This window comes from Vitis riparia, chromosome 5, assembly GCF_004353265.1.
Source record: "Vitis riparia cultivar Riparia Gloire de Montpellier isolate 1030 chromosome 5, EGFV_Vit.rip_1.0, whole genome shotgun sequence".
Classification (NCBI taxonomy): Eukaryota; Viridiplantae; Streptophyta; class Magnoliopsida; order Vitales; family Vitaceae; genus Vitis; species Vitis riparia.
The window spans coordinates 23051096-23067915 of record NC_048435.1 but is presented as its reverse complement, the minus strand read 5'-3'; the positions used below and the strand labels follow the sequence as shown (position 1 = coordinate 23067915).

At 34.0% G+C, this 16820-nt stretch overlaps 1 protein-coding gene across 7 annotated transcripts in view; it reads left to right on the top strand.

The window, feature by feature from the left end:
* The first annotated feature begins 340 nt into the window (after nucleotides 1-340).
* The window catches only part of LOC117914283, a 30824-nt gene continuing 14344 nt past the window's right edge, over nucleotides 341-16820 (top strand). For 2 of the 7 annotated variants that reach the window (XM_034829539.1, XM_034829542.1), the window contains exons 1-5: nucleotides 341-742; nucleotides 2943-3042; nucleotides 8153-8218; nucleotides 8526-8591; nucleotides 12914-13135. In XM_034829539.1, coding sequence (XP_034685430.1) covers nucleotides 8554-8591; nucleotides 12914-13135 — 260 coding nt within the window. In that variant the 5' untranslated portion in view covers nucleotides 341-742; nucleotides 2943-3042; nucleotides 8153-8218; nucleotides 8526-8553. Of the gene's footprint in view, nucleotides 743-2942; nucleotides 3043-5783; nucleotides 6011-8152; nucleotides 8219-8525; nucleotides 8592-12913; nucleotides 13136-16820 lie in introns of all 7 variants that reach the window. The other 5 variants (XM_034829540.1, XM_034829543.1, XM_034829541.1 and 2 more) reach the window with 5 other exon arrangements.

Here is a 16820-nt window from a genome sequence, read left to right as displayed (position 1 = left end):
CATTTTATTTAAATCATAAAAATTGATCCAAATTAATTTAATCTTCTCTTAATCTTTTCAAAATTGGATAAATCTTCACAAGTTAAAGCTATATTTGTTTAGTGTTATTTGAAAATTTTTTATTTTTTTATTTTTAATAATACTTTAATTGAATTTAAATGATATTATTACAAACTGAATTTATAACTTTTTTACAAAATCAAAATTTAAAAATTATTTTTAAAAATAACCAAAATTTATTTATCTAAATGCTTTTTCTATGTTTTTGTTCTTGACTTTGAAAATCAGATTTTAAAAAAAAAAAAATCCAGGAACATGTCAAACCAGTCCCATAGTTCTAGAGAAACAAAATTCTTGAGTTGGTTTCTCACAGAGCTCCTCACACTCTGAAGTTGAGAAACAAATTTTTTCGTCCGATTTTATAGGAAACAAAATCGGAATTGGCGGGAAAAGCTGTTGATTCTGGGGATTCTGTGATTTTTCTTTGAATAATATATAAGAATTTTCAGTGAATTTTGAAGCTTCGTGATGGATAGCCCATCTGGGACCCATCAAGAACCGGGCCACCCTTTCGTCTTCACTCAACGGCGCGGCAATCGCAGTAACAGGGACGGTGTTCCGGCGCCGGATAATTCAATTCTGGCAGCGGCGGGGGCAACAGGACGGCGAAGAAACACAATCTGGGTATCGCAACGGATTGGACTGCGGTGGAGCAATTGGTTCTGGAAGAAGTGCTCAGCGCGTGAGTTTTGATTTGCGTTTTTTGTAGTTTGAATTCAGTTTTGGGTTCTTCTTGTGTGAATTCAGTTATGGGGTTTGAGAAATTTGGTTCAATTTTGAGTCATTTTGAATTCTATGTTTTGGTTTTTGTAGATGGTTTCTTGCTACAATCTTCTTCTGGGGTTTATTATCAATTGTATTCAGTATGTGTTGTTTTAGTTCTTTAATGGGAACGACAATTTTCGAAAGTATTATCTATTTGTTGATTCATAAGGCCACAGTACACAGAAGTTATGTTTATTTGGATGACTTTCTGATCCATGTTTAGTGTAGAGTATACAGTTATATTGGTTTATCTTTGCCTTTTTTCCTTATGCAATGTTTAAGGGGAGTGTGAGGGATGACCTGAGCTAATAGAAAATGAAGTAGGGACTGTTTTTTTATTGTTGCTCGAATTCTTTCTGAAGTTCTTTTAAGAGAAGAAAGAATGAAAAATTTTATTCTTACTAATGATTGTTAAACAAAAAGGGGAATTAGTATTATCAAGTTTCTTTTCATGGTTGTAATGGCTGGAAGCTTCGACGAAATTTGGGGTTCGTGTGCACCTCTAAGTTCTCATTTTGTCAACTGGGAGGCAGCTTGGGGAAAGATTCTAACTATTGACACATTAATGAAGAAGGAGTGGTTGATGGTCAATAGATGTAGTCTTTGCAAAGATAGAGAAGAGTCTACTAACCATATCTTGATTCATTTGGAAAGGACAAAGGGGTTATGAATGTTTCTCTTAGCAATCTTTGGTCTGAAATAGGTATTTCCAAGAACGGTGAGAAATTTGCTTCTTAAGTGGAAGTTTAAGAGATTGGATAAAAAGAGATGCCTTTGGCTGATGGCTCCCTTGTGTTTGTTTTGGTGCATTTGGAAAGAGCGCAACCTCTGAACCTTTGGGGGTGAAGAGCTCCCAGATCAGAGGTCAAAGGAGAACCTCATTAGAGCCCTCTTGGAATGGATAAACGCCCTGCTAGATTTGGGAATTTCATCAATGCTTGATTTCCTAGATAGTCTTAGTTGTGGGTGGCTGTGGTTTTTTTGGATGTTTTAGCTGGTTTATATTCATTTTTCTTTCTTTGTTTTGTGTATACTTTCTGTATACACAGGGTGTGCCCCCTTTCTCTGGCGCTCTTTTAACGAATTTGCTATGTTTGGCTTTAAAAAAAATGGCTGGAAGCTCGAATTCATTGAATGTACTTATATGCACATGTATGCATTTTCTCATGATAATATATATGGTCTTCTAAGGCTCTTGTCTTCTTGAGTATAAGTAAGAAAATTATATTAAGAACCCAATTGACAAGAAGAGGTATACAAGGAATATTCTAAAGAGAAAAGTAAGTACAAGTATTATACTCTAATAAATAGCCTAGATATGTTTATATCATGAGTATTAGTTGTTAGAGGGCTTTGATCTTGGCCATTGCCCATATCATAGTCCCATGGTTGTTTCTCTTGGTTAAAATAGAAATTCTCTATTTTGGAGAGCAATTTGGAAATAAAAATCGTGCTGTGAAAGGGAAGTACATCAGTGAAATTCTGAATTATTCTTATTCACAAAAATCAAGAGATGCACAAGAATATATATAGCCTTTCCTCCCTATTTTCTAGGAAAGGATAATTCCTGATATGCACAGTAATTCAAATTAATTCAAATCTCCTAGTAACTAATTTATAGTTGTACACAAAGAGTCTTAAAAGGAGAAAAGTTCTAATTACTGGACCAAAACTTTCAACGTCTTTTACTCAACGTCTTTTACTCTGAGACTTCTTAGAGGCAATTTTACTGGGGCTTTACTGATGTGATGAATTTAGCATCCTACACAGACTTCCTATTAAGCTTATGCCAGAACTACTTTCATTCTGGTCTCTTTCTTTATTCAGAAATTACAGGTGCAAAAATCTTAAACTTTGTGCTTTCTGTTAGCAATGGAGTCTAATATTTTTTCACCCTGCTTTTAAGATGGATTTGCCAATTGCACCAGGTTCTCAGACTTGAAGTATAGGAAAAAAATTTCTATTATGTGACAACTTTTGTTTTAATTGTGGTCTAAAAAGTTTCTTCTTTCTTATGCTTAACCATGATGTTCTTGGTCTTAACTTTATTTCAGTGCTCATTCTGGTTGGTGCATGACTAGTCCATTTTACTAGTAGGATTTGTTGATTTCCCACAGGTTTGCCTCAGAATCAAATATAATTTGGTATGCAAAGATTGCCATGCAACTACAGAGTGAGATGGAATGGGATGCAGCATTGCAGTGCAGAAGGATGAGTGTATGTTTCACCATTTTCATTTTTTTTTGCCGCAGATACTTATTATTCTGTTATTGGCAAAATCTTATCTTTAAACATGCTTACTCAAATAGTTTTTTCTTAATTTTCCATACTCATGGTCCTCAAGTAAGATGTAGGCAGAGATATATGCTAGTTGGGTTCCATCATTTGATGGCTCTCCCTTTGGAATCTCCTACCTTTTAAAATTTTTTTTTTTGATAAGCAAGCAGAATATATATAAGAAAGGCAAAGAAGCCTCAAGGCATACAGGAAGTATACGAGACTACCACCCCCTTAACAAAAAAACAACACGACCCAAACCCTATTTGGAGGCTAACCACTCCAAGAAACCTAATAGGGAATTCGTTATTGTGGTTAAATAACCTTGATTTGTTTTTTGTGTTTATTCCATGGTCTGGTTATGAAGCTTTCATCATTGTAGCCAAGGCTATTAGGTTACTTACTACCAGGGGAATCAAATGCAAGTTTTTTGTTTTTTGTAAAGCAAAACATTTCTGGGAAAAATATGGCTAAAAATGTGAAAGAAGCTCTCTATTTAGTACCTTTGAATGGAACCTAACTACATTTTACAGGAAAATAATCTAAATGAATAATTGTCAGTTAACAAACTGATTGTTTACCGACAAGAACTTTCTATTTTGCATTCTTTTAATGAAGAGGTCAGTATGGATGTTTCCAATGATATTTTCTCAGGTTCTGGTGGTTTTTCTAACTTTGGGATTTCTTAATTTTTGTTGATGGATTATACATGTTAGTGCTACAAAAATAAAATAAGGAAGTAGTGCTTCATAGAAAATTTAAAATGGAAATGAGTTTAAAAGTATAATGGAGCTCCAAACAACCTAAACATATTGAAGGCCACTTGAATTAATGATGTTTATTGAGATGTCACTTATTATATCACACGTTTTTTCTAGATAAGCAAGCAACAAGATATGCTGACTAGCACATACACATAAAGAAATGCCAGAAAAGAGCATAGTTTTAAAAGGCGCAAGACACATAAAGAAATGCCAGAAAGGAGCATGGTTTTAAAAGGCGCAAGGCGCAGCTAAGGCGCAAAAGTCTCCTATAGCTTTAGCGCAAGGCACAACACAAGGCGTGTGCCTAAGTGAAGTGAGATGCGACCTAGGATATACATCAATTTTGTAAAATATGATTCAAAATCTAATCCGATTAATAAAAAATTTAAGATTCAAAACATTTAAAAGAAACATTCAATAAAAAAGTAATGAAATTATATAAATTTCAGTATATAATTAGAAATTTAAAAAATAAAAGTGTTTAAAAAGGAAGAGTAAAGCCAACAAGGCACACCTTTTCAATAAGATGCATATCTTGGTAAGCAAGGCGCTATAACTAGGGAGTGGCGGTGCCTTGAGTGCGCCTTTTAAAACTATGGAAAGGAGTGTAACCAAATAGACAGGATGTATACAAGCCATACCTAAAGGCGTTAAAAGAAACAAAGACAAGATTAAAGGGGAAAGAAAGAATCTAAAATTTTGGTTCCATTGCACCTGAGCCCCTGGAATACTCCACGACATGTAGAAAGCTAAGGAAAGAACATCTTCTGTTCTAATCAACCTTTAACCCTAAAAACCATCACCTGGACATAATATCGCCTAGTTTCAGGCCAAAGATCTACCTTGTGAAAATGTTTTCTTTACAGTCTTTCTAGATACATCAGGCTTCACAAATTGTGGCTATTCTTCTCACTTTCCTTTTTTGTTTACCTACAAATTTCCCATGCTAACTTAACAAAGGTTGTTTCATTGACTTAGTTAAATGCCAACTAATTCCTAAAAGAGGCATAATAGACCAAAGCTCTTGAGCTGCTATGCAGTGAATCATGAAATGATTTGAAGAATCCTTAGGCCTCTAACACATGCAACACTTGTTTAAAAGTAGCCTCCTATTATGAATAAGCTATTAGATTGTATGCCCAGAAAGCCACTCAAGAACTATTTTATCTTGATAATGACAGTGGTTTATTATGAAATTCAATGCACATAGTGGATATAGTTGTATCTGTTTTAGTATATATATAGTGAACTAATGTGTTCGGAGTTTGGATTGTAGATATCTTGGTACATAGCATTAGAAGTGTAGGAGTTCATGATTTCTGGTTCTTTTCAGCTAAAACATTTGTTTATAATCACAAATTGAATTGGGCCAACAATTTGGCCTATTACAACCCAAAGTTGCTATTTTGGTAGTATGACTTCTTAATCATAAGGGTGGTTGAACTTGCAACTATTGTGTTGGCACTTTGTGTGTTGAATGGGATTGTGGACTGGATGCTTCTCTAAATTACTATTATTGGAGTGTAAGCATGACTAGTTTGTTAGGTAGCAAGTAACTTATAATTCTTGAAGTGTTGGCATGTCCAAAGCTCTTGCATTGTGTATTTTGCAAGAAGGGAGTTTTGGTTTTTTTTATAGGTGAATAAGAATATTATCAACAGTGTATAAATGAAAAGGGGTGCACCAAAATACACTACAAAGTGTGCCAAAACTCCAAAGAATAGGAGAGAATAACAAAAAAACACCTTGCTCCAATAAAAAAATGGCCTAACCAATCAACAAAATCTGATATAAACAATTGAGACTCCATCTAAAAACTTCTTAGCACAACGCCAAAGAGAACAAAAGTAACGTGTTTTTGAAAACTTGATCTGCTTGTTCCATATTGGCAAATGTTCTACTCTTCTTTTCTTCAAGTGTTTCAGAATAAGCACAGAGGGGCAACTCTCCATGCCTTCCTGCAGTTTTTCCTCACAAAGGTCTCATGCCAATGTAAAAGAGTCTCTCTAACTATGGAAGGCAACACCCTCTCATCAAACAAATAAAATAACAAGGGCCACAATGTCCTCATTTTAGCATAATGAAGAGTGACATGATTAGCTGATTCTTCCTCAACATTACAAAGATGGCATCCATTCACTAAGGTGCATCCCCTTCTTTTTAACTGATTGAAAGTCAAAATTCTCTCATAAACTGTTTCCCAAGCAAAAAATCCAACTTTTGTTAGAAACCAAGAGTTTCACACTACTTTTATTATAGAAGTCCCTCCTCTCTTTGGCTCTAAATAAGATTAGAAGGCTTTGACTCAAAACTTTCCGCCCTTTGACTTCCTTTAAACTAATGTGTCTTTCTCATCCCTTTTAGGAATGCTTTTGCAACTTTGAGAGAAAGACCTCAACACTTTCCAGCTCCTAATCGTGTAACTGTCTTGAGAGCCAGGGACTTCAATGCCCACCCTCCCCTAACTCCTCCCATATGTTTGTGACTCACGCATCCTTTGAGGTGGCTATTGGAAACAATGAAAGGAAAGAGATGTTCAAAGTTGTATCTATGCACCAAATATCCTTCCAGAATTTCACTCCCTTCCATTTCTCAACTCAAGATGAGTTCTACTTTTAAAATCATCCTGCCCTTTCCTTATTGCCTTCCACATCCTGCCTTATACCCATCCCTTACCTTATTAAGAGCACCAGCCCCTCACATCTTTCCCATGCTTCTTAATAATGATTTGTTTCCATTTGGGCTCATTTTTTGAAGCAAACCTCGAACTCCACTTGCGTAGAAGGGTCTTGATTAGAATAAATAAATCTATGATGCCCAAGCCACACTTCCTTATGCAAGCATGCAATTGATTATTTCACCAAACGAGGCTTTTTCTCACAAGTTTTCTGTCCCAAAAGGAAATTTCTTGGGATCTTCTTAAGATTCAAGCTCGTTTTTCTTGGAATTACAAATTAGGATACATAACAGATTTACAAACTAGACAGAGTACTTCTAATCAACATTAACCTTCTGCTCTTTGGTAAATATTCTCTTCCATATGACCAACTTCTCAAGAAATCTTTCTTCTACAACATCCCAGATTACCTATGGCTTAAAAGGGGGACCCAGTGGGAGACCCAACTATAAGAGGTGGGGAGCTTCCCACTTTGCACCTAATAAAGAAGCCTAGTCTTCCCCATTAGGAACCACCCCTCTTTCCCCTACTAGGATAAGCTGCTCTTTGTTATATGAATTTTCAGCTAAAAAATGTTATCAACTGTGGATGAATCATAAATTTGATAAGAGCATAGATAGTTGATTCATAAGGTAGATAGTCTTCTTTCCTTGCGTTAACTTTTATCATGGATGGACTTGCAAAGATTTAACAGTTATCAAGTTTTAACTTCTTAGCTTAAAATTTCCTTCATTTGGATTGCAGTCATAATATTGTAATAGGATGTGACTATGACTTATTGAGTATTAGCTAGTCCATGGGGCATGGTTGGAACTTTGATATTCTGTAAGGAGCTAAGACTTAAAATGGTCATTAGATCCCATCAATGACTCTGTTCATTTTGTTGCATGACTTAAATTGGGAAGAAAATCAGCAAAGAAAGTATGGATGACAAACTATGTTGTATGCAATATGGAAACCAATGGAGGGTATGAGAACTTGGAAAGCCAGAGGAGAGCATTTTCAATTCCAGTTTTCCTTGAACTTGTGCATATATTAAATCATTCTTGGCTTATTGCATAAGAGTTGCAGTTGGAAACTAGATACCAATTTCACTAGTTTGACTTGTCAAAAGAAAAGAAGTTGCAGTTGGTTTCCTTTTAGGAAATTGATATAGTTTTGGAGATCCTTAACCACTAGGATTTTATTTGAGTCCTAACATATTCTGAATTCTAATAAGATATTCAGAATATTTATTTTATTAGTAAGATCTTAAATTAAAATATGGTCTGGTGGATTCTGTATAAATTAGAGTATAGGTTACGTATTTTTCATTCTGAAGAAATCATAAGATGAGAAAACTATTCTCAGAATTCTCTTTTCTCCTCTTCCCATTCTCCCTCAAGTGCATCCATCATCTATTTCCTTTCCGGGCCGCTCTAGGTTCTCCCAGGAAATTTTCCTTGCTGATTTCTGAAGCATAGTTTTGAGTTATTGGAAGAGAATCTACATTCTGTAATGTGATGAACCCAGAGAACAGTAGTGAAAACTTGATGTTGCTGTGAGAGAGTAACATCAGTTGTAGTTTAAAGTTATTGCTGATTGGGTTTCCTTTGATCTTCTATATCAGTTTCTGAGAGAGAAGTAAAGGCGGCACCAGCATGATTGTCCCTTGGCATTGCAATTATTCCTTCTGGTGAGACATATGTTTTGTGCATCCATAAAGAATTCATCAAATTATGGATTAGATGAAGCTTATAACAAATTAATCTTTAGAAAATGTATTGTACACTTCGAATATGGCAGCTTTATTTGATTAAATATGCTTTGCTAAAGTTCTTTTGTGTACAAGATTATGAACTCAGTTTAAAATTTTACTTTCTGCTCCAGTTGATTCTACCATCAGTTTGACAGAAAATCACTCAATTGGTCATCTTTCCAAATTGGTGACCAGTTGGGATCCTATTTCATGTCTTCTCTAACTTTTTCACTTCTTTGTTCAGAGAAATAAAAATAGAGAGAGAAGGAAAGATGACCACAACTTATCAGGGAGAAACAAAGATGAAAAGGTATGCAACTGTTATTCTGTTCTATTCTTTATTAAATGCTTTATTTTCTATTATTCTTGATAACAATCTATCTGTTCCATGGTTGTGCTAATGTGTGTTTGATTTTTTCTCATTAATCCTTTCAGTTAATTCGTTCATTTGGTATCACATTCAATAAACCACAAAATATATGTTGAAAATGAACAGAAGAAATAAGTACTCATTTTGTTATATCCCTTAATTTCTATGCGCATCGTAGGACTTGTTTTTACTATTTTCATGTATTGATTCAGATTGTAACATTCTGACTTACATACATCCATACACTGGCGGAAATGGAATGCTGTACCACAAATTTTAGGGGTTTATTATGGAACAATGATTCCATATGTTGCTATGACAACAATATAGCATTATGATGCCTTATACATTAATTTTGTTGGTGTTACTTTCACACCCTAGGTTTGGGATGCAGAAAATTCAATAGTCATGTCTTGGTTGCTTCACTCTATGCCAAAGAAAACCCCCTTTTTCAACCTGATCCAAAGTTAAGACTTTTACCTAAGTTGCCTCCCAAGCGAAGAAAGCCACCTTAGGTGGTGCACAAAAACTCCAAATGATGTTACTTGGGAATAAAAGAGGGTCACCGGGCTCCAAGCAGAATAGAGAGATTTGATCGAAAAGTTCCCCTTCCTCGGGGCTGTCCAAATCACTTTGTCTTCCACATCACTATGTACCCTCTTTGCATGGAGCTTCATCAAAAAGCGTTTCACACTTTCCATTTCCCAATCATTAAAGGGCTTAGAGAATCGAGGGGTCCATCCACCCCCTTTCTTCTTCGGGGTTCTAAACATCCACCACCCAAGCTTCCTTAGACAAGGAAAGAACAAATAAGGAAGGGAAAGAATCACAAAGTGGCTTGTCACCACACCACTTGTCCTTCTAAAATCTCACTCTCTGACCATTTCCTACTTGGAAAGACAATCTGTTGCTTAAAAGATCCCACTCCTTTTTTTTGGCTTTCCACAACCCACCACCATACCTATCTCTCACCTCATGGGAACGCCACCCCCCATCATCTTCTCCATACATTTGGCTAATGAATTGCTTCTAGAGAGCTTCTCTTTCATTGGTAAAATGCCAACTTCACTTGCACAGAAGGGCTTTGTTCATCGTAAAGAGACACCTAACACCCAACCCTCCCCCCTCTCCCCATTCTTTCTCTCCGAATAGACTGTCTTCCACCTTACTAGGTGGGGTTTTTGCATAAGAGCTCCACCACCCCAAAGAAAATCCCTCTGAATCTTCTTTAACCTCAACCCAACCTGCCTTGGCATGCAGAAGAGATATACTGTCTTTTCCACATGGTTAACCTTTTGCAAAACCTTTCTTCAACCCCATCCCAAACTGCTATAGATTTGAAAAGAGCCCCAAAAGGAAGACCTAAGTAACGACAGGGGAGACCATTGACCTTCCACCCCAATTCCAAGGTCAAGTCATCTATGTTGTCCACCTTACCCATAGGAATTAGTTCACTTTTTTCCAAGTTGATTCTCAAACCAGAACAAGCCTCGAACCACATAAGAAGCCAACTCAGAGACGTTATTTGGTCTTACGAAGCCTCACATAACACAAAAGTATCATCGACAAATAATAAATGAGAGATTCGAATCCTAGCACCACCCTTGCCTCTCACCTGCCACCCAGAAAGATAGCCACCACTCTCCTCCCTTTTCAAGAGACAGCTAAAAACCTTCATGGTTTGTAAGTATTGTACTTGATTTTGTATTGTTGTATGTTTTATTTCTTTCCCTTATTTCTTCCCTGGAAACCTGCTTAGTAATTAGGTTCCTTGATGTATACAATTAAGTTCTTGGAAATTAGTTATAGCCTAGTCAACCCTTGTATGTATACAATTTTTACTCACCTAGGAAATAAGACAATGAGAAATTATTCATTCTTTCATATACATATATATATATACATATATGTGTGTGTGTTTGTGTGTATTTAAGAATTATTATTGTATTGTATTTAAGAATCATTATTATGCAATTGATAATATTTAAGTATTTTATCATATTATATATTGTATTGTATAACCTAGTTATTACAACAATGGTGTATTTTCCTTTTTTAAGAACTGTCATTCCTAAAACATTTCTGTTACAATGAATATGATATCACAAAAATGTGCTTTTTGTTAACCCATTTACTACTTAGGACCTGTTAAATCATTGAAGTTACTAAAGTACTTTTAAAAGAAATAAACTATTCCAGAAATTTTTATATTGCATTAAAGGTTAATTAATGAAATAACCTATTATAAGAAAGAACTCCATCATTTACTTGCCAAGAAAAATTTTCTCTATAAAATTTTGAGCATCTTCTCCAACATCTTTTGGAATTTGATTTCCAACATCTTCTCCAAAATTTCCAGCATCCTCTCAAGGTAAATTTTAGTGAGGTTTGTGTTTTTTCCCCCCTTATTTCAATTTTTTTTGCCTCTTTGTATCATTGTTAAATTTCCAACACCATTTCCATGACGTATTTTGTTACATTATCATTTTTTCATTATTTCTTTTAAGTTGTCTTTCCTTTTTAAACAATTTTTTTACAAATTCACTCACATAATGAATTCCAGCATCTTTCCAAAGATGGACTAGTTTATGAAATAACATATTTAAAAAAAAAAAAAAACCCTCCATCGTTCACCCGCCAAGAAAAAAAATCTTTATAAATTTTGAGCACCTTTTCTAACATCATTTGGAATTTGATTTCCAACATCTTCTCCAAAATTTCCAACATCCTCTCAAGGTAAGTTTTAGCAAGCTCTATGTTCTTTCCCCCCCCCTATTTTCATTTTTTTGCCGCCTCGTATCATTGGTCAATTTTCAATACCATCTCCATGACTCATTTTGTTACTAGCAATTATTTTTATTTCTTTGTTTTTTCTTTTAATCTTTCTTTTTTAAACAATTTTTACAAATCTCACTCAAATATTGGATTGCAATATCCTCCCAATGATTGGTTTTCACTTCCTTTTGTTTAGCTTCCTTTTCATCCTTTTTATCATGTTCTTATTTGGGTAGATCTTTTGGGCTTGATTTGATTGAGTAAAATATCATTCATTAAATTTTTTACTATATTTGTTTATAAAATTTATCTATTTATCTAAAATTTTACATTTTGCACACATTATTTGTGTTTGGTGACCTGTTATTTTTTATTTATTTAGAAAATGGACAATTAGATTTTTGATTAATCATTAATTATCATATCAAATAGTATGTATTCTAGATTTGAAAATAAGAATGAAAAATTCATTAATCACCACATAGCATTCATTATAATTATTTTTGTTATTGTCATTATCATCATTATCATAGTTATAAAATTTTATTTTTCATTCGAAAATGCTTTATCACAAATATTACTTTTTAAAAAATTATTTTAAATAGATTTTATATGTAAAATTTGACTATTGTATAAAGATAATAATGACTAATTATTTATATAATTTTATTTTGTTATAAATGTATTAGATTACTATAATTATTGTATATTGTTTAATATTATTGTTAATTACAAGCCATTGACAACTAATGTGAATTAATTAATAATTTTGATTTGATTTATTTGAGTGGCTTAGTTTCATTCCATCATTGGATATTAAATAACTATGGTGATATGTATCAGTTTAATATAAATCTCTATGTAAATTGAATAAAAAATTAAGGATTAATTCACTATTTTGATAGAAATATCATTAAAATTGGAAAATAAGAATAAGAAAGTAATTAACAGAATGGTAGTAGAATAATGAATAGCATTTTTATTGAAAAGAAAACGGGAAAAAAATGCTAATGGACTATTTACCCTTTAATATTATTAATAAAGAAAAATGATAAAAAAAAGATATTAATGGACAACAATTCCTCTCAATATCCTTACCATTTTGATGATATTTCCTATTTGGCAAAGGAACAGAAGAGTCATTTCTCAGCCACCCAAGCTCTCAATTTCTAAAAGAACTCTTTATTGAACTGAAAACATAAAATCCAATTCAATCTGGTCTTTCAAGTTGATGAGAAAAAAAAATACAAAAATGAAAATTTTCCGTCCAAATGTATGCATCTTTCTCTGAATTCTGAATTCTCAGTTTGGCTTCTCAAAGAGCTCCCTCCAATCTCAAACACGCAAAAGTTCCAAATGTTGGATTTTATCAGGAAACAATTGGAACTTGCCGGCACAAGCTGTTGATTGAGGTTTCTGAGTATTCCATTTAGTCAGTTTTGATTGTTTTTGGGATAATACATTAGAATTTACGGTGAATTTTGAAGCTTTGTGATGGAGAAAACATTAGGGACCCATCAAGAACCGGGTCATACTTCATCTTCATTCGATGGAGGTGACAACCCGAGCAATAGGAACATTACTCTTGCGCCAGATCATTCGGGTCCGGCGGCAGCAGCAGTGGCTGCAAAGGTGATGAAGCACAACCCAGGTATTGCAATGGATTGGACTACAGAGGAACAATCGGTGCTTGAAGAAGGGCTCAGAGCGTGAGTTTTGATTTGCATTTTTGTAGTTTGAATTCATTTTTGGGTTTTTGTATTTCGATTCCAGTTCTGAGTTTTGAGAATTTTGGTTGAATTTTGAAATGTTGTTGAAAATTATTCTTATTTGAATGGGAATTTCGTTGCATTGGGAGTTCTTTATGGTAATTTATTTTGAATCTCATGTTTTAGGTTAGTAGATTGTTTCTTGATATAATTTGTTGGTTAATTATCCCATCGTATTATGTGTTGCTCTTTAATGGGAATGACAATATTCACCACATTTTCTATTCATTAAATCATATGCCATAGTACTTCATCAGATATTTGGTTCTTTGTATCAGTTTGTATGCGAGGAGTTATATATACTTGGATGATTCTTTGTTCCACTTTTACTGGAGAGTATAAAATATATTAGTTTATTTGTTCGTTTTTTAGTTAATATGGTAGAAGGAGAAGAGAAGTCAAAGCAACTTATTCTGTTCAAGAAGAGCATAAGGGATGATCTAAGCTACTAGAGACTGAAGTAGGGACTGTTATTTGTCATTGCTTAATTCTTGGAGTTCTTTTAAAAGAAGGAAGAATGCTAATGACTTTTAAAAGTAAAAGGAGATTAGTTTTATTATTCAAGCTTCTATATGTGATTTGAAGGTTCAAATTCTTAAAAGGATAAAACTCTATTTTGATGCGCTCGAGGCTTGAATTCATTGACATATACATTTATTCACATATAGGCATCTTCATATCATAATATTTGGTCTTGTAAGGTTGATTTCTTCTCAAATATAGGAAAGAAAAATTATATTAACAAGTGCCAAATGGGAGCAAACCTAGTAGATAGCAGTATATGAGGAACACCGTAAAGAGAGAAGTCAATATAAATATTATGCTATACTAAATAGCTTAAATATGTTTATATCATGATTATTTGTTACTGGTAGGTTTATTCTTGGCCATAGGGCCATGTTTGTTTCTCTTGGATTATATAGAGTTTGTCTATGAAAGGTTGAGAGACACTTGGATAGGTAATCTAAGGTGCAATACTGTGGGCATCAGAGTTAGGAGAGAGAGAGTTCCTTGGTTAAGAAGGTGTTTCCATTTTAGTGTATAGTTGGCTTTTCTCCATTTATTTGTGAATTTCTCTTTCCTAATTGCTATTGGATGTAGCTTAGATTAGGTAGACCCTGAAACTTGCTTGTTTGAGCTTGTGGTGGCTTCTTTTCATTTTTTTTTTTTTGGTCCTTTGCTTCACTTCAAATCATAAGGCTTTGTTTTTTTGGGTACCGGAATAAGAAACTAATGAAATTAAAAAAAAAAGAAAAAAAAGAAAAAAAAGAACAAGAAACTAATGAGTTTGTTGAATTCCAATTTGGATGGTCAAGTTTGTTTTGGGGAAGCTATTCATGCTCAAGAGCCTTGCTTGTTGCTGTTTTTGGTTAAAAAATTTCTTCTCACATTAATTTCCTCAGAAGTTAGAAAAACTGCATGTTCATAGAGTCAAATCTCTTTGACTTTTCTGTAATGAAGGTGTTTTTGTGTGACAGATGATTTACAGCTATCTTGACCTCTATTAGTAGTATAGTTTGTGTGCATTTAGTACATAGTGTAAACTTAGACTCTTAGGTGTTGTATTATGCTTCCATTGAACATGTTTGCTGTCAAATTTTACTCTAGAATAACCCATAAAACATTTGTCATCTCTTCGAAAGTAAGAAGAGCATGGAGCTCCTTTCCTGTTAAGTTTAAGATGACGAATGACTTGGTGAATATTAACCATCATCATTTTTCACGTTATCAAGTGACCAACAGTCAAGAACTGCATTTTACCAACACGTTTAATCCAAAAGCTTTATTTTTCTTCTTCCAAAGAACATGGTGACATGCAATGAGGTGTCTGCTTAGTATCCTCCTATATCTTATGTTATACTCAAGGAAGAAATCATTTCTGCACTTCTTTGCACATGCAATCAGTAGGAAATGAGGAGGTCAAATTGGGATTTCTCCTTTATTCCTCTTCTTATTTTCTTTTCAGAACAAAAAGTGAAAGGGGAAAACTGAGGCTAAATTGTAGTTGGTGCTACGCTTTCAAGCCTTTTCCTCTTTAGGAAAGGAACATACTTATTTCTCTCTCTCCTGAGTTTTATACTGATATTATTATTATTATATTATTATATCTTGTAAAAAATGTGTCCCATTTCTGGACCTATGTGGCATGTCCCTGTTTATAATTAATTTTCTTTGATCTTCAGAATGTCATTTTCACTGCAATCATGGACAGCTGTTCATCTGGGGATTGATTACAAACTTATTAAATAGTAAACAATTTGTTTGGACAACAACAGTCGTTTTATGGGACTCCATTGGTCAATTTCATACATTAATTGCTACATGATTAGATGGCCATACTAATTTAAAGCTGTTGATTTATGGATAGGTGAAAAGAAAAAGGAAAAAGAAAATAAAGAACATAAACTAAAAGCCATATGGTTCAATGATAGCATTCATCTGATGGGACTCAATTTGTTCATTTCATACATGAATTGCAACTTGGTTACATGATTATTGTCATGAAATGCTCCATTGAATTGTACAGATAATTTCTAATATTCTTATGCTTCATTCCTTTTTTATCCCTATTATTTTTTTATTCTTTCTATGAGATTATGGTAAATGTTCATTATAATGTACTAATTAACTTCTAGCTGTGTTACACAAGTGTCATCATTATTCTTAGCTGGCTACTTATTCTTTCATCTTATTTAGGATGTGTTATCAAATCTCTTAATCTGATTTCTTGATTCACTGAATTGACTTCTCCATAGCTATCCCCAATTTAGTTCATCCATATTGGTGTTGCACAGTTTAACTTGTTGCTATAGATCTTTGCAATTAGTAAATAGTTGCTTGTTTTGTTCTTTCATGCTATTTATGATGTAGCATCAAATCTGTGAATCTTATTTCATGGTTCCTTGGATCCTGCTTTCTATAGCTGTCTCAAATTAAGTTCATCCACGTTGGTGCCACATGGTGCCATTTGAATCCTATCTTCGATGGTTCGTTCTTTGATTCTCCAGAGCTGTCTTTAACTAGGAAATCATCTGTAGCTCTCTAGATGTCATGAATTCCTTTAAGATTGGATGATTTCAAATTCAGTGGTGCATCCCCCTTTTTGTGAAAAAGTTAAAGTTGGATATTCTAGTGAACACAGAATGTTAAGACTTTGTTCCTCCAGTTCTACTGTGTAAGCCAACAGATGAACAAGAGAAGGAGAAAGCAGGTAGCCAAGTTGTACAATCTTTTTGGGGTTTTCAGACCACAAAGTGCAAGGTAGTACCTAATGCACTGATGTGGGTTAGCATAGCTGTTTACCAGTCCAATTAAGATTGCAGAACACGCAAGTATGAATTTTTACTTAGTTTTCCTTCCTGTTTCTTTCTTATTTTTGCTCTTCCTCCCCCCAGCTGAGAGGGATTGGTGGGCCTGGTTGGATTTTCAAGAAGTGTGATGTTGAAAGAAGTACTAGCAGGAGATTATGGCAAACTTCTGTTCTTAATGGAATTGTGAGAAGTAGAATTTCAAATTTTGTTGTCCATCATGTAGGTAAGAAAATAGGATCTCCACTTTGAGATTGGTTCCTTGTAAATGGTTATTCTCTCCACTATGTCCTTTTAAGGAAATTACATCTTTTACA